The sequence below is a fragment of the Saccostrea echinata genome, unplaced genomic scaffold, assembly GCF_033153115.1.
Source record: "Saccostrea echinata isolate AGI-Se365-2 ecotype Australia unplaced genomic scaffold, CSIRO_AGI_Sech_v1 ptg000008l, whole genome shotgun sequence".
NCBI lineage: Eukaryota > Metazoa > Mollusca > Bivalvia > Ostreida > Ostreidae > Saccostrea > Saccostrea echinata.
In genome coordinates this window covers 4,069,787-4,086,302 of record NW_026889757.1, presented here as the reverse complement: position 1 = coordinate 4,086,302, position 16,516 = coordinate 4,069,787, and the positions used below count along the sequence as shown (strand labels likewise).

General features: G+C 32.9%; 1 protein-coding gene across 1 annotated transcript; it reads left to right on the top strand.

Annotated features, from left to right (window-relative positions):
• The first annotated feature begins 8,555 nt into the window (after window positions 1-8,555).
• LOC133181155 (uncharacterized) lies at window positions 8,556-11,780 on the top strand. Its single transcript, XM_061315695.1, has one exon. It carries the CDS (start codon window positions 8,556-8,558, stop codon window positions 11,709-11,711), a length of 3,156 nt encoding a protein of 1,051 aa, XP_061171679.1. The 3' UTR covers window positions 11,712-11,780.
• Window positions 11,781-16,516: the final 4,736 nt, after the last annotated feature.

Below are 16,516 nucleotides of genomic sequence, written 5' to 3'. Positions count from 1 at the left end.
AGCACTTAAGTCGTAAAAAGTTTGATACAAGAAAATATTCTGTTGCCTATTTAGATTTTTGATACCCCAAATATGAGAATTTTTAAGTGCAAAAAGGTCACACGATAATTTTGCGCATTTATTTGCATGATTTGTTCAATGATAAGTATTATTCAAACTATTTCACGTAAAATAAGATTATGTTTATTGCCATGGTTACATCTGATAAAATGTGAAAACGGTTAAAGTGATTAACCAAAGAGTTACAATTTAAGTGCAAAAAGGTCAACTTAATTGTACCGTAGCTCAGTTAGATGCACACTGACCCCCCATTTTCTCTGCGATTTTGAGTCATACTATACGAGTACTTATCCAAAACATACTTCTCAAAAAATCCTTGATATAACAAATTTCACGAGTGACATACCTTAATAATGAATTATGACAAATATAATTTTACAATTATACAAAGGGTGTTGAAAATACTTATAACTTGAATTTTTACTTGATTGTGCCCTTGCAATTTGGAATTAATTGCTACTAAACATCATGTGACAAATCTTTCGTTTCTCAATATGTATAATAGTTTTTAACCATATTACATTTGTCCGATATTACTAAAGTACTAATTTAAAAGCAATCGCTTATCCTGATAACGAAAGCATTTTTTAATCTCAGAAAATATTTTCATTGCGCAATTTAACTGTATACTGCGTTCTTTTCAAGCAGGTCATGATTAGTCAAGTGCAAAAGTGCAGATCGGCCCTGGAAGGTATGGTTCAGCAACAATAGGAATCAATATTTCATGGAAGAGATGTGCAAAAAATCCATAAAATTCAAAAACTGCTGAACCACGATGAAAATCACATTATTTTGCAAATATCCCCAAATATTGCAAAATCATATTTACTGTGAAATCACTTTTTTTCGTTGAGATTTATTTTTTTCTTGTTTTCGTGATATGAAGAAACCAACGAATTCGAGTCCTCCACGAAATGTTAAAATTCATAAATATAACAATTCTGCACTTCTTCAAACACGAAATTAAATTCCGGCGAACCGATAATTTTTTCCTCAATCCACGAAAATAAGTGATTTTACACTATTCATGTCCCTGATGAGGGATACGTTGGGGTCATAATAAGGTATAAAGTACCAGTATTTACAAATATTTACATTTGCAAATGTTTTCCTTTATATAACACTATTGAAAGCAATGTGTATTTATTTAAGGAATGAAGCTTATTTTAACTATGTTATATGATATAACATAACTTGGGTCAGTTTACGCTTTATATACCGCGAAGCGGTTTATAAAAAATCGTATACTGCCCCAAGTTATGTTATATCGTATAACATAGGTTTTAATAAGCTTCATTCCTTATAATTTAATTTCAATGTAGACAATAAGACAATTTTTCCTCCAAAAATGGCTTCTTATTGAGCATATTTTAAAGGTAACGTCAAGCGGAGTAATACTTTTTTGACGTAATTCATTGTGACGTAGGCAACTTATGTTATACGATATAAAAGAAACCTTTTATCCAATCAAATGACGTGTTACAACTAAAATTAAATTATATCCGTATAAACACGGGTTCCTTACGTCATAAACGTTCGACATAATTTCTCAGTGACGTCATAAAGGGTCGACGCTCAGGACACATCCATGGTTACATGACTCTGTTTAACTACATCTCCATTTATATAAGTGCAAAACGTGTAAAGCATCAGTTCTTGTATAAATTTTTGCCTGGCTGATGACGGAAATCTACGAAAGCCGGATAGGCTCATTTTTGACAAGATAAAAAAATAATTAACTCGTTATCACGAGATAGTTATCTCGTTATAACGAGTTAGTATCTCGTTATAACGAGTTAGTTATCTCGTTATAACGAGTTAATATCTCGTTATAACGAGTTAGTTATTTCGTTATAACGAGTTAGTATCTCGTTATAACGAGATAATTATCGCGTTATAACGAGTTAGTATCTCGTTAAAACGAGTTAGTTATCTCGTTATAACGAGTTAGTATCTCGTTAAAACGAGTTAGTTATCTCGTTATAACGAGTTAGTATCTCGTTATAACGAGATAATTATCTCGTTATAACGAGATAATTATATCGTTATAACGAGTTAGTATCTCGTTATAACGAGTTAGTTACTCGTTATAACGAGTTAGTTATCTCGTTATAACGAGATAATTATCTCGTTATAACGAGTTAGTTATGTCGTTATAACGAGACAGTTTTCATGTTATTTTGAGACTTAATAGCAATATAGGAATAAAAATGGCTGCAGTTTTAAATGCCATTGAATTTTTAGCAAGTAATTATCAGTCAAATTTAACTTAAACAATTGATAAATGGTTGAAAATTTAATTTGCTCTGGGGTTTACTTATGATTAAATCTTGCACTATCTTAAGCTTGCTGTCAATAATCATAGCAACTCTAAGGCGAACACATTTACACATTTTCGTGAACTCCTCCTCAAATTGTTGCATTAGGACGCGATATTTTTCTTAAAATAATATTGCCTAACATTCTTGCTTCAAACTTTGGCAATTTATTTATGACAAGTATTTCTGATGAATGACACTATTTCGATATGTTTTGGACGACTTATACACTTTCATATATCAATTTCTATACCGCTAAAATTAAATATCAGAGACAATATAAGTGCAACATATCGTTTATGCAACATATAATATATAGATTACAGTGTTATACATATGTTACTTCTGAGATTCAGAAATGTTTTGAAGACGGGGGATGGTGAGACATCAGCAGTTAGATCATAGGCGTAGTAATAGAGGGGCTAATGTCCACACCACCACTTTTGAAAAGGGGGCGGTCAAGAGTATCTTTGTGCCCCTTCCTCCATATTTTTTTTACCTGAGTAAATATCTCCCGAGAATAATGGCGAATACTCGTAGTTGGAATATCAAATCAATTTGTTTTTCTTTTTACTTGTCAAATATTTTACTTGGTTTACCCCCCCCCCCCATTGAACTTTGTGACTTAGCTTATGCATATTGTCCACGATAATGATGAATGGTGAAGCAAAAATGATATTACATCCTTTTAAGTAATAAGACGTTAAATCTGATCTGCTGATGTTGACATTTTATTTAATATTCTGTCATGATTCACTGTTTATATTTTTTTTTTTGGGGGGGGGGGGGAGGGGGGGTCCAAGTTGTGGAGATTCACGGAGACCTATTTGAGATTCACGTCTATTTGGCGGATCCTATATGTTTACCACATAGTGTCAGAACGTCAAACCAGAGTTTACAAAACAAAAAAAAGTTTACAGAGTTTACAAAGCCAGTTCACTTTTATAATCTTTTTACTTAGGATTGATCAACGAATAGGCCTAATACTACATATGTACATTTATATTATTAATACAACATTGAAGCAATGTCGATAATTATTTTCCTCATCACAATATTTATTATGTATACTTTACAAGCATATAATTTTTATTTCAAAAAGAGATTGATGATTTTTTTTTTTTGGGGGGGGGGGGTTAATAAATAGAGGATATTCAATGTTTTATAGTTGATATGGAATTTATTTCACGAGTGGGACAGGAATTTTTTTTATATTTTCATGAGTGCGAAGCACGAGTGAAAATATCAAAAATCCTGTCTCAACATACAATACACATTTCTTGGCAAAATTTATGCTTGAAATACACCTTAAGTAATACTTATCATATTGTAAACTTTAGATATTAAACTTTCATTCTATATACCCAAAAAGGATCACATGTCAACTGTTTTTACTAATGCCGACCTTCACCTTTTATCGTGGCTTCCGTAGAATAAAGAGCTCCAAAAGTTTTTTTTAATTCTACCACATTGATAATAACGCAAAAATTACATATAGTAATTTAAGATTCCATGCCAAATTGGTAAATTAAAATGTTTCTTTCTTTTAATAAACAGAAGAAATATATAAATTATTAAGTGATAAGTACAGTATTAGTTCTTGATATTCATCATATTTATTATTGAGGGGAATGAGGGATTGATGATAAAAACAACGTGAATTTAGTTTTTTGTCAGACATTGAATTTTGATCTTGCCCCTTTAAAACGATAAAATTGAACTGGTATTCCTTGTTAACAGGCAAGGAGTTATCAAAATATGATCGTTAAAGCCTAACAAATGGTTTCATATCCACATGATTTATTCGGAATATTTAAAATAATGGAATTATTTCTATGCATTTTTATTGCGACAAATATTACGCAAACATTATTATAATTTTAACAAATTCAAGAAAGCTTGAACAGTGCAGTTATATCAGCCAGAGTACCATTTGAAGATGACACTAATTCTATTTTGCACTTTTAAGGTGTAACACAACAACATGAGGCGGTCACAAGTTTCCGTATATTTGTCTTCGGTCTTTCCAATAAACAATACTAATCAAAGGCATAACACAAAAAAACTAGTATGCTATTCCATAAAATCTTTATCACTCACACTTCAAACAAATTTGATCGACTTGCTTCTGTATATTTCCTATAAATAATGGTCTATTCTTTACTAAGCTATATCAATTCTAGATCAATTTTTATCTCGTTATAACGAGATAATTATCTCGTTATAACGAGATAACTAACTCGTTATAACGAGATAATTATCTCGTTATAACGAGATAACTAACTCGTTATAACGAGATACTAACTCGTTATAACGAGATACTAACTCGTTATAACGAGATAACTAACTCGTTATAACGAGATAATTATCTCGTTATAACGAGATAACTAACTCGTTATAACGAGATACTAACTCGTTATAACGAGATACTAACTCGTTATAACGAGATAACTAACTCGTTGTAACGAGATAACTAACTCGTTATAACGAGATAACTAACTCGTTATAACTAACTCGTTATAACGAGATAACTAACTCGTTATAACGAGATACTAACTCGTTATAACGAGATAACTAACTCGTTATAACGAGATAACTAACTCGTTATAACGAGATACTAACTCGTTATAACGAGAAAGCTTACTCGTTATAACGAGATAACTAACTCGTTATAACGAGATACTAACTCGTTATAACGAGATACTAACTCGTTATAACGAGATAATTTTCTCGTTATAACGAGATAACTAACTCTTTATAACGAGATAACTAACTCGTTATAACGAGATACTAACTCGTTATAACGAGATAACTAACTCGTTATAACGAAATACTAACTCGTTATAACGAGATAATTAACTCGTTATAACACGAGATAACTAATTCGATATAACGAGATATTAACTTGTTATAACGAGATACTAACTCGTTATAACGAGATACTAACTCATTATTACGAGATAATTATCTCGTAATAACGAATTAAATATTTTTTTGTCTTGTCAAAAATGAACCTATCCGGCTTTCGTAGAAATCTTATGTAGGTATATCTTATTTAGCTTACATGTGACGTCATAGTTGGTTTTTCCCGTACTCGAGAAATGTAAACATGACACGTTTTGTCCTCTTTAACGATCTCCTGTGCAATATATTGAGGTCAGCTTCACCATTCAAAATTTTTACAGTTAATCAATAATTTGAAGGACTTGCATTTCAACGTAAATTTAAAAATATTCAATGATAGAATTTTTTTGTGAATTACGTTTTTTGTTGCTTAAGTTGTCTTAAAAAGTACATAATTTTCGCTATCCAGATGCAGTGTGATAGAAGAAACTTGCTTTTTCGAATTTTAAATCCTATTCGTACTCTGAAATATTTTAAAAGATACATGTCCACTTACATATTTTTTATAGCATCATGTCATTAAGTAACACTATGTGACTCTTTACAAAAAAATGTTTTTTCAAACCCCAAATTTTACTGTTTTTTCCCTCTCAATGATTATATCAAGAATAGAGACATAAAAAAAATATTAAACTTTGTCAAATGCATTTTATTACATTTTCAACAGTGAATTACTGTGATTTATTAATTGAATAAAAGTTATATTCTCTCACAGTGTGAAAGGATACCAAAATGATATTCTCTCACAGTGTGAAAGGATATCAAAGTAAATAAAAAATAAATTCTGGCCTGTAATAAGATAGAGATAGTAACTAAACCATCTTGATAGAGCTAAAACTGCCAATTTCTTCCCAAATATGTTGCTAAAATACATGTTACAATGTTTTCAATGCTATGACGTCTCAACTATGACGTCACAGCCAATGACACTGTGTTAAGAAAAGATAGGCAAAGGAAAAATCAAAGAAAATGTAATAAACAGAAAATTCAATGTTTTGTAGTTGGATATGGAATTTACTTCACGAGTGGGACAGGATTTTTTTTTATATTTTCAGGAGTGCGAAGCACGAAAAAATCCTGGCTCACGAGTGAAATACTCTTTTTATTATTTTTATTTACCTCTCCTATATTTATACATGTATATACATCAAATGAAAATCATGTTTGAATGCAAAACCTACACCTGAAATATAGTAGGTAGTAATTGTAGCGCTTTTTCATTTGGCTGTTTCCAGGACAACAAACAAAATGATACATAGAGAATATTACATACTAAAATCCATATCATATGTCATGTCAGCTCGAGTGGCCCCATATCAGCCCGAGGGCCGAAGGCCCGAGGACTGATATAGGGCCCGAGGGCTGATATGACATATGATATGGATTTCAGTATGTAATATTCTATTTATCAAATATTCAAAATACTTAATATGCGAGTTCACATAAAATCATTGAAGAATGTTTCGTGCATGTTTTTGACCCTTTTCTTTAAAATCTATGAAAACAAATTAAGCCCACAGATGTTAGTAAAGAATTATTTTACATGTATATTTAAATAAAATCAAGTTAATTAACTTTTAAACTTTAAACAAACGTTACTTCCGGTTTGATATGGATTTTTGCCCGCCGGTCCGATACGTTATATGGATTTTCGGACCGATCCTTGATATGTGGTTCTGTACGTGACGTCACTCGTATCGCACAGTGCCGAATCGGTGTATTTACTACACTAACCATACATCGGACACATACCTTGCTTCGGACAACTTTAAGCAATAAACTTTCATTGAACCTGAGTCTCCCCGTGTTTTTACTCCTTTCTGTCTTAAAGATGAAGAATTAAACTTTTTAATGATGTCGATTTTTTTTTCATGTTGTGATAAAAATACCACAAGAATGGCCTTGAAATTACGTCATATTTTGCATCATCAAAGGGGAGTAACCAGAAATTTACGATTTTGCAATTTTTAGAGTTGTCGTTTTTTTAAATAGACGTCAACGGAACGGGTCGGACCTTGGTAAAATTTGTCAGTGATTGATAATATTACAGAAATTTTTCAAAAATTTTACTTCAATGTTTGTATAATATATTTTAGAGTTGTTTTTAACTAGTATGTTTATTTCACCGTACATCGGACACAAATTAACCATGCATCGGACACTTTCCGATGCATGGGTAATCACTTCCATGTTCATGTAAAACCCAAATGACGGATGTTTTTTACGGAAATAGAAAATAGAAACTCTGTATTTTCAGTGAAAATACAAATTATCGATATATGACGACTAGAATTGGACTCAATTTATTTCTTTAAACTAGATGATTATAGCCCACGAGACAAAGGCGCGAGTTGCCATATTACTAGCATTGTAAAGCCTTTCTAAGGCGATGTGATACAGCTAAAATCTCTTCATATTTGTGGATCGAAATAGTCATTCAAATTTAATTAGAAGATTGATTTTTAAGTAAAAGATAAAAATGTTTCGATATCATTAATTTTAAAGCACCGAGATCAAGGTATGATATTTTTCTGGTTTAAATATCGTATGTCCGATGCATGGTGAATATTGTCCGATCCATGGTGAATTCTGACTTATTTCGAAAAAATCGGTTTTTAATGATATTTTCTCAATAAATAGGGCACGATTGTGTCAAAAACTTATATTGTAACCACATACTACATGTAAAGTTCCATTTTGATAATATTCGGTCGGTAGCGATATCGCTTGAACTTGTTGAAGTGCAAGGGTGTCCGATGCATAATAAACAGGGATAATCCTCAATATTAGGAAAAAACCAATCTGATTAAAATCAGATCTTTGTTGCGCTACGAAATTCTGATAGTCACTGTACAAAGACTATCAGAATTTCGAAGCGTAACAAAGATCTGATTTTAATCAGATTGGAAAAAAAACTTACTGCCGGGAAAAATACTTTATATATTATATATATCAAAAACATAGCAAAAAAAAAACCCGATTAATTATAGAAGTTTACCATGTATGTACACACATTGTTCACCCCCCCCCCCCCTTTCAATATCTTCCCAATTGAAAAAAAAAACTGGACGCAAATTATACATGTATATACATTGCTCATGTTTTTAAAATAAAGAACCACGGGAGCCTCTTGTTCTATCACAATACTATTTTACATAGTTATTGATCCAAATTGTTGTTTAAAGAGATTGCGAAATTGCAACTCCTGTTGTACAATTACGAAAACCGAAAGAAGATTTTAATTGCGGAAGTAAGGTTCAAAGGGAAAGCAAAATGAGTGGAGAAAACAAAGTCGAAGGAAAACGTGATGGCTTGGGCAGGACGCTTCTTCATTTAGCCGCAGAAAAGAGTGATGTTGGTAAACTTGAGGAATTACTCTGTAGTGGTGATTGTGATGTTAATGCCCAAGATGCTCAAGGTCGAACACCCTTACATTCCCTGTTTGAGGAAGATATCATTAAAGACATGGATAAGCTCAAGAGGGCGATGTCAGTTCTCTTAAAATACGGTGCCAATGTAAATATTAAGGACAAATTCCAAGATACACCACTTCATGTTGTATTTTATAGCTACTACGAATTTATACCAGAGATCCTCAGATTTTTACTAACGAAATCAAAAGTAAAATTTGATGTGAAGTCTCAGAACATCGTTGGCTACACCATCTTTTATAAATGCATGTGTGGATTTCCTGACAGTCTCAGAGAGAGGGACATCTACCCAAATATAATTCAGCAGATGGAATCATTTATCAACGACTTCATGAATGAAAAAATATGCCAACCTTGTCCAGTGAAAGATCTTTTGAATATGAAAGATAAATTTGGCTTTTCAGCTTTTTATATGTACACAATGAATGTTGATAACAATATTGAAACAATCAAAAGAATGATTCAATTAGGTGCAGATGTCAACACAAGGTCAAATATAGGGGTCACACCCTTGATGGATGTTGTCTTGAATAGAGTGACCCCAATAGTCGAGGTTTTACTCCAGTCAGGTGCAGATGTCAACAACAAAGATATATTTGGTCAAACAGCTCTTTTCAGGGTGCTCACCAAAGATTGCTTCGACTTGCTGGAGCAATATGGAGCAGATTTTACGATCCGAGACAAATTTGGGCAATCACCAATAACAGACGTGTTTATGTACACACCCGAGGATACCCCACGGAGCGGTCTGGTAATATCAGACGTGGCAACAAACTACCAGCCTCTGTTCGAGTTATTTTTAAAGAATGGAGTCAGTGTACACGAAATGGACAATTTTAGTTCCTCACTTCTTCATTATGCAGCATGGTACGGTGCCCCAATAATGGCGTCGGCTCTCATTGAACACGGTTTACCACTGACTGTACTTGATAATCAAGGCATCTCTCCAGCCAAATTGGCTCGCAGAGTCGGAAATTACGAACTCGTTAATATGCTGACTGGTACGACAAGAGAAGTTGATAAAGACCCTGTTAAAAGACATTATGTGAACTTATTGATTTACCACGAGGATGTTGCAAATATTGATAAAGCTTTGCATGAAGTTTTGAGTTTTCAAGAAAATCCTCGTGAACTGCTTCAAAATTTGATCAATTCACCCAGACTGGGTCTTGTTAATCGAGAATCCGAGGCACAAGAAGTTAAAGACGAAATTTTAAAACTGATGTACAAAATTGCTGAATCTATAAGTAAAAACGATCCTGCGTTTAGATGTACAGTTTTTCCCACCGGAAGTTCAGAAGATGGAAGTAAAATTGGAGAAGCTGATGAATTTGACTTTACGTTTTGTCTGGATTTCTTCTCAGGAGAATGCATACCTTATCAAGAAGATGATACACTGAACAGTGGCTTTGCAACCTTGAAAGTTAAATCATTCCATGAATGGCACCCTCTTGCAAAGTATACAACAGATGGATATATCATTGAGTCGTACCTTGTGAGAGACATGTTTCAAGATCTTTTTACGAAAGCTGTCAATACACCGGAAATATGGAACCAGAATTGTTTTTACTTTGACGGTCTTTTAAAATTCCCTGTAGATAAACCAATTCTTAATATGGAAGTACATTGGTGTGGACGAATAATGAAGAATATTGTTATCAGCATTGATGTGGTCCCTGCTGTACGAACTTGGGGCTGGATGCCAAAAGAATTGGAAAACATTGACCGAGAGTTACCTTCACAACAATTGTCTTCAGAAGATGAATGTTTTCTCTTGTTTCAACCGCCAGAGGAACGCGACAAACAAAGGAGAAGATATCTGAGAATATCAAGGTTCTGTAGCGAGTTGAAGTTTCTGAAAAATCTTCCCGAGGCCTTCCTTGAAAGTTATGCTGCTGCAAAGATATTGATATGCGATCGATTTTGTCCACGGTTATTATTTTCTGAGGATTTAAATATAAAACAAATATTTTGTAAACAAACCTCAGAAATGAATAGTTCAGTCGAAGATGAAGAAATGAATTCTGAAGAGGATGAGCACATAATTGATGCAGGAGTTTTACAAAAGCAAACTATGGGATCCGAGAGCGATGAGCATTCTATAAATTCAGATTCAGATGATGCTGAAACGTCTTCAGATATTATCGAAGGGACCATTCTGTATAAGCATGGTGCAGTGCGTGATCTTTCTTCTTGTATTATCGAAGTTGACCAGACTTTGCGAGCCAACAGGTTGTTTGTACCAAAGGATAGTTTTAAACTAGACGTTTCAAATCTTTCGTTCAGCTTACAAAACGGTGCACTTCAAGCTAAAAAGTGCATAGTGGTGAGATCAATCCAAAAGGATACCAGCAAATGGATTCAATTCGGACCATCGTCAAATATTCCTAAGAAGGAAACTTTAGACGCAGTTATAATGGATAGCTTATCTAGAGAAGAAAATCAAAACCTTACAATCGCCGAATGGCTGACTCAGACTTTTCCGTCGGTCAGCCATTCCTCTGAGAATGACATGGAAGAAAACATCGAGATTGAAGAAAACAGAGACATAGACCAAAAGCTTATGGAAGACGGCAGAGAGGGCAATACAAATCAAAACACTTCTCACATTACATCTGACGAGAGAAATTCTTCGAACACGGTCCCAAGATGTGACACGGACATTTTAGACAAATCGTGGGAGGGTGGCGAGATTGTAGATGGATACGATACAATCTCCAGTTACATGCTGAAAAATTGTTTGTTTTATGTTGCAGTTGATCTAAAAGGCGATAAAGATGTCAGTCAATTAGATATAACGATCAAACTTTTTGAAAAACTAGGCAAATGTGCAGAGGAAGAGAAACTTGATTCTTTTTTCCTACCATATCTAGATGTATTCACCTTTGCAAACGAGCATATTAAAATGATACCCGACGACAAAATCATTGAAAGCACTAAAATTCAATGCAATCGAATAAAATTATTTTGTGACGTCATTCTTGGAATTTTGAGATAGAAGACCTATCCGCAAAATGCTTTATCTGTGAATTACATGTAATGCTCTTATATTCATGTTATAGTTGATTAAATTGATGAAAATTTAGATGAAACTAATAAAAGTTAATATATTTGAATTATTTTTTTTAGTTTTTCAAGATCGTAGCCGCTAACCTAGCAGCTTTCTTTTGAATCGACAGCTAGCCTAGCTGCTGAGTGTTAGATTTTGAATAAAGTTAAAAACTTGATGTCGGAACCAAAAAAGTTATTTCAATGCTGTTGAACGGACCCCTAAACTCAAAGTCAAAGGTTAATGCAACAACACTTTATAAAGTTAATGCAGCAACATAAAGCAAATTTAGTGTAAAGATATATATAAAAAAAAAATGTATACTTACCTTGCCAAGTAGGCTTATTGCATTTAGGACATATGACTTTTTGACACATTTCTGCTTTTACTTTCAAGGCGTTGTCTCGGTAAATAAACAAAAGTCTTGTAATGTCATGAAAAACTATTGTGACATCATAAGTTATGCACGCTCACTTTTACCCTTAGATGTAGATGTCATAAAAACCACTGTGACGTCATTTGGGTTTCAACTTGAAAAAGGTGGTAATAAACTACATCTTTCAAAAAATGATAATAATTCAATGCTCATATTTATATTTCTTATTCCCTATCTTGTCTGTAAATGTGATTTATATTTCAAAATCTCTGTATTTTTTAATATCTTTTTCTTTAATTTGGAAACATAAAAAAATGGTTTTTAAGATTTATAGTATAAAATTGTATTTTAAGAAAGGCACCAATAAAAGAAATAGTTAACGTTGACAATACGTATTCTAATATTATCTCAACGTGTAGTGCATTAAAGCAATCGTAGACCAAAAAAATAAATAAAATATTTTTAGCCATATTCAACATGGTTTGTCAAGTTAGACCTCGATCTGAAATAGACCTTCATAAAAATGGCTGTCAGGACATGAAAATGAGCATGTGGTACGCACAGATGGAATAGCACATAAGGGAAAAGGTGCTTACTGATTTCACATAAAATGTGATAAATACAATAAATTAAGTGTAGTTATTATTTGTTTTTGGCACATTCTTGAACTTGACTGTTATAGTATCTCGGCATTTGATTGTAGAGTTTCAGCATGCAAAAAATGACGTCACAATCGCATTTTTCCCGAAAGTAACGGAGTTAAGGGGTTTGATGGTATTTTGTGTTAAAAAAATATTACAGAAACAAGCGCCTGTGGGAAAGTAGTCCCGGAGAATTGACACTGTATGGAGTTTGTATTCATGAGACTCATCTAAAATTTAACTCGGTCGAGCGCAACATCCCGGACCTAACACTCACCAAGTGGGCATTTTTAATTACTTTTAATGAAAGCATACCGCAATTTTCAATTTTTCATTTTTTTCAATTTTGTATTTTTCGCAAGTACATATGTATTGTACAACAAAAATATCAAACAGGGATACATATGAAATAGTTCAAGTTTAAATTTAAATTAACGATATCAGAGGTGTTGGAAAAAGGGGCCACAATACTGAGCTTTACTGGAAACATCCTTTAATATAAAAACAAAGGCCTAGCAATTTATATGAAATATGTCAGTCATAATACGATCCAACGATAGGCTGCGAACAAGGTTATTATAACGACCATAGAATTTACGAAATGCTGAATCTAAACGAGGTAGTTGAAATTCTTGTACCATCTACTTATTTGTCAGAAGCCTGCCTCGGTTTAAAAATTGATCGTAGTCGGGGCATGTTTCAAAGAAAAGTTTAATGCTCATGATAGTTTCCGTGATAAATGTGTATCAAGATTGTGCAAAGTAGAAACTGTGAAGTTATGCTGATTATCACCTACTCACAGGTCGATGCTCACCTCATGGACACAATAAAATGACCCATTCCTTAAAGCCTGCGTGAGAAAATAAGCACCGTCTTCAGATGTACCTGGTCCATAAACCCCCGTCAATCAAGGGAATTTAACTCAGGTACTGGATGCTATAAAATGATCGGCATTTAGTTAATAGTCCTCCTTGTCTGGGGTTTGTGGCGACTGCATGCTTACTGCATATACATGTAACAGTAAAGAAGCTGTATTGATACGATTTTTTTCAGTGTACATAAAGTACATTTCTCTTAAATTATCTTGTCATACAGTGAAATTAATTTTAATAATTTATGCTTCGGAAATATTTTTGAGTAATATATGAACTTATTTATTTACAATGTATTATAAATTGTTGAATCATGATTTACACGTATTCTGAACAGAAAAAAGCCGACGTTTATTGAAATCGTCTTGTAATTATTATGCATAATATAAATGGTTCTCAATCTTTTTTTTTTTAATTATGAGTATATTTAAATGCGTCATTTAAATATTATTCAAACAGTAAACCATCAATGCATATGACCACGAGGCACGGATATTTATTAAAAAATGAAGTTATGTTATATGTCTTCTGTGGGGTCATGATTGGTAAATAAATATAATTTAATTTTGTTTGTATTCTAGCCTCTGATTGGTTAATATCCAAAAAGGAATACAAATTATTTCTGTATAACCTGGTTTGGTATGGGGACCCACCCCCTTGACAACCAGCTGATTCATCTGTATCCATACAATCCTCTCATTTCCAGTCCTCGGGATTCATGGGAAATTCCAGATTTAATAAATGTACCTTTAACTTCAAACAATAATTCGATCTTTCCACATGTAAACAAGCTGCTAGGCCTATGTATCAGTTTTTACCTCCCCTCGCTTCCCATCACTTCCGTTACTTCCGTTACTACGGTTGTATTATTGAGCGGCAAATTTGAACTAATAAAAAGCAACGAAATTTTACACCCATAGTTATTTAATGATTTTAAAATTAAATTATAAGGAATGACTCTAATTCTTGGCCAAATTATTCGAGTATAACCTGGTTTGGGTCAGTTTACGCTGTTTTATAATCCGCTTCGCGGATTATAAAGCGTAAACTGACCCAAACCAGGTTATACTCGAATAATTTGGCCAAGAATTAGAGTCATTCCTAAAATATTCTATTCTATTCTGCGAGTTTCAAGGCTCTTTCTCGCTGTTAAAATGTAAACACCGTGTGTGAATTTCTTTGGCTGGGAGAGGAGGTCATATCTAAGGAAAGAATCACTGATGTGACTTATCTCAAGCAGCAGATGAGGAGGAAGGTATAATTAAAAGAAAACCTTTTCTATGCAAAATACTTTTCCTGTATGTGCGTATGGCCATGAGAATGTAGTTAATTGGACCCCTTTTATTTTCTGCCAAGTGGAGAGAGAGAGAGAGAGAGAGAAACAAGTCATGTTTTCTTTGCTGTATTTCATGGAATAGATATTTTACGTCTAACTACACTGTAGTACGTTTTGAAATATATAAACGTACTTCAAAACATCTCGATCGGCCGCAATCTCTGTTTACACATTTCACTTGCGATAGATAGAATCTTACAAATTGCCTTTTCTCCATTTGCTTTGTCTTCCCTATCCCTCTCTTTTCGTTTTTAACTGAGTGAACGGTAGAAAATATTCTACTTATTTTAATATATATATATATATATATATATATATATATATATATATATATATATATATATATATATATATATATATATATATATATATATATATATATATTACATTTTCAAAAGTGAAATACTGTGATTTATTTATTGAATAAAAGTGATATTCTCTCACAGTGTGAAAGGATACCAAAATGATATTCTCTCACAATGTGAAAGGATATCAAAGTAAGCAAAAAATAATTTCTGGCCTGTCATAAGATAGAAATAGTAAATAAGCATCTTGATAGAGCTAAAATTGCAAATTTCTTCCCAAATATGTTGTTAAAATCCATGCTATGTACGTAATGTTTTCAATCACACAACTGCTAAGCTATGACGTCTCAACCGCTCAACTATGACGTCAAGCCTATGACACTGTGTTAAGAAAAGACAGAGGCAAAGGGAAAATCAAAGAAAATGTAATAAACAGAAAATTCAATGTTTTGTAGATGAATATGGAATTTATTTCACTCTTGAGACAATCTCTGTTTACACAGAGGGCCCTGCCGCTCAACTATGACGTTAAGTCTATGACACTTTGTTAAGAAAAGACAGGGGCAAAGAGAATATCAAAGAAAATGTAATAAACAGAAATTCAATGTTTTGTAGATGAATATGGAATTTATTTCACGAGTGGGACAGGATTTTTTGATATTTTCACGAGTGCGAAGCACTCGTGAAAATATCAAAAAATCCTGTCCCACTCGTGAAATAAATTCCATATTCATCTACAAAACATTGAATATCCTCTATTTATCCCATGTTTACCCCTTTATCCCGTGGATATGACTCATTGGATAATTTTTTCATAATTCACAGTTAAGTGCAGTTGTGACGTCACAATGGTTTTTGCGTTAGCGTGATGAAGTAAACTAAAGTGGAGTCCTATATGAACAGTGTAAAACATTGGTTGTGAGGTATTAAACATGGGATAAAAAGAATCCCCCATGATTTGTAGTTGGATATGACTTTTATCCAACTCGTTGTGTGTTTTTATCCCCTCGCCAAGGCTCGTCATATCCAACTACAAATCATGGGAGATCCTATATATATATATATATATATATATATATATATATATATATATATATATATATATATATATATAGAGGATATTCAATGTTTTGTAGATGCTTCGCACTCGTGAAAATATCAAAAAATCCTGTCCCACTCGTGAAATAAATTCCATATTCATCTACAAAACATTGAATTTCTGTT

What these genes read in the sequence shown, in the direction of transcription:
- LOC133181155 (XM_061315695.1), top strand. Translation starts at nt 8,556, where the DNA reads ATGAGTGGAGAAAACAAAGTCGAAGGAAAACGTGATGGCTTGGGCAGG.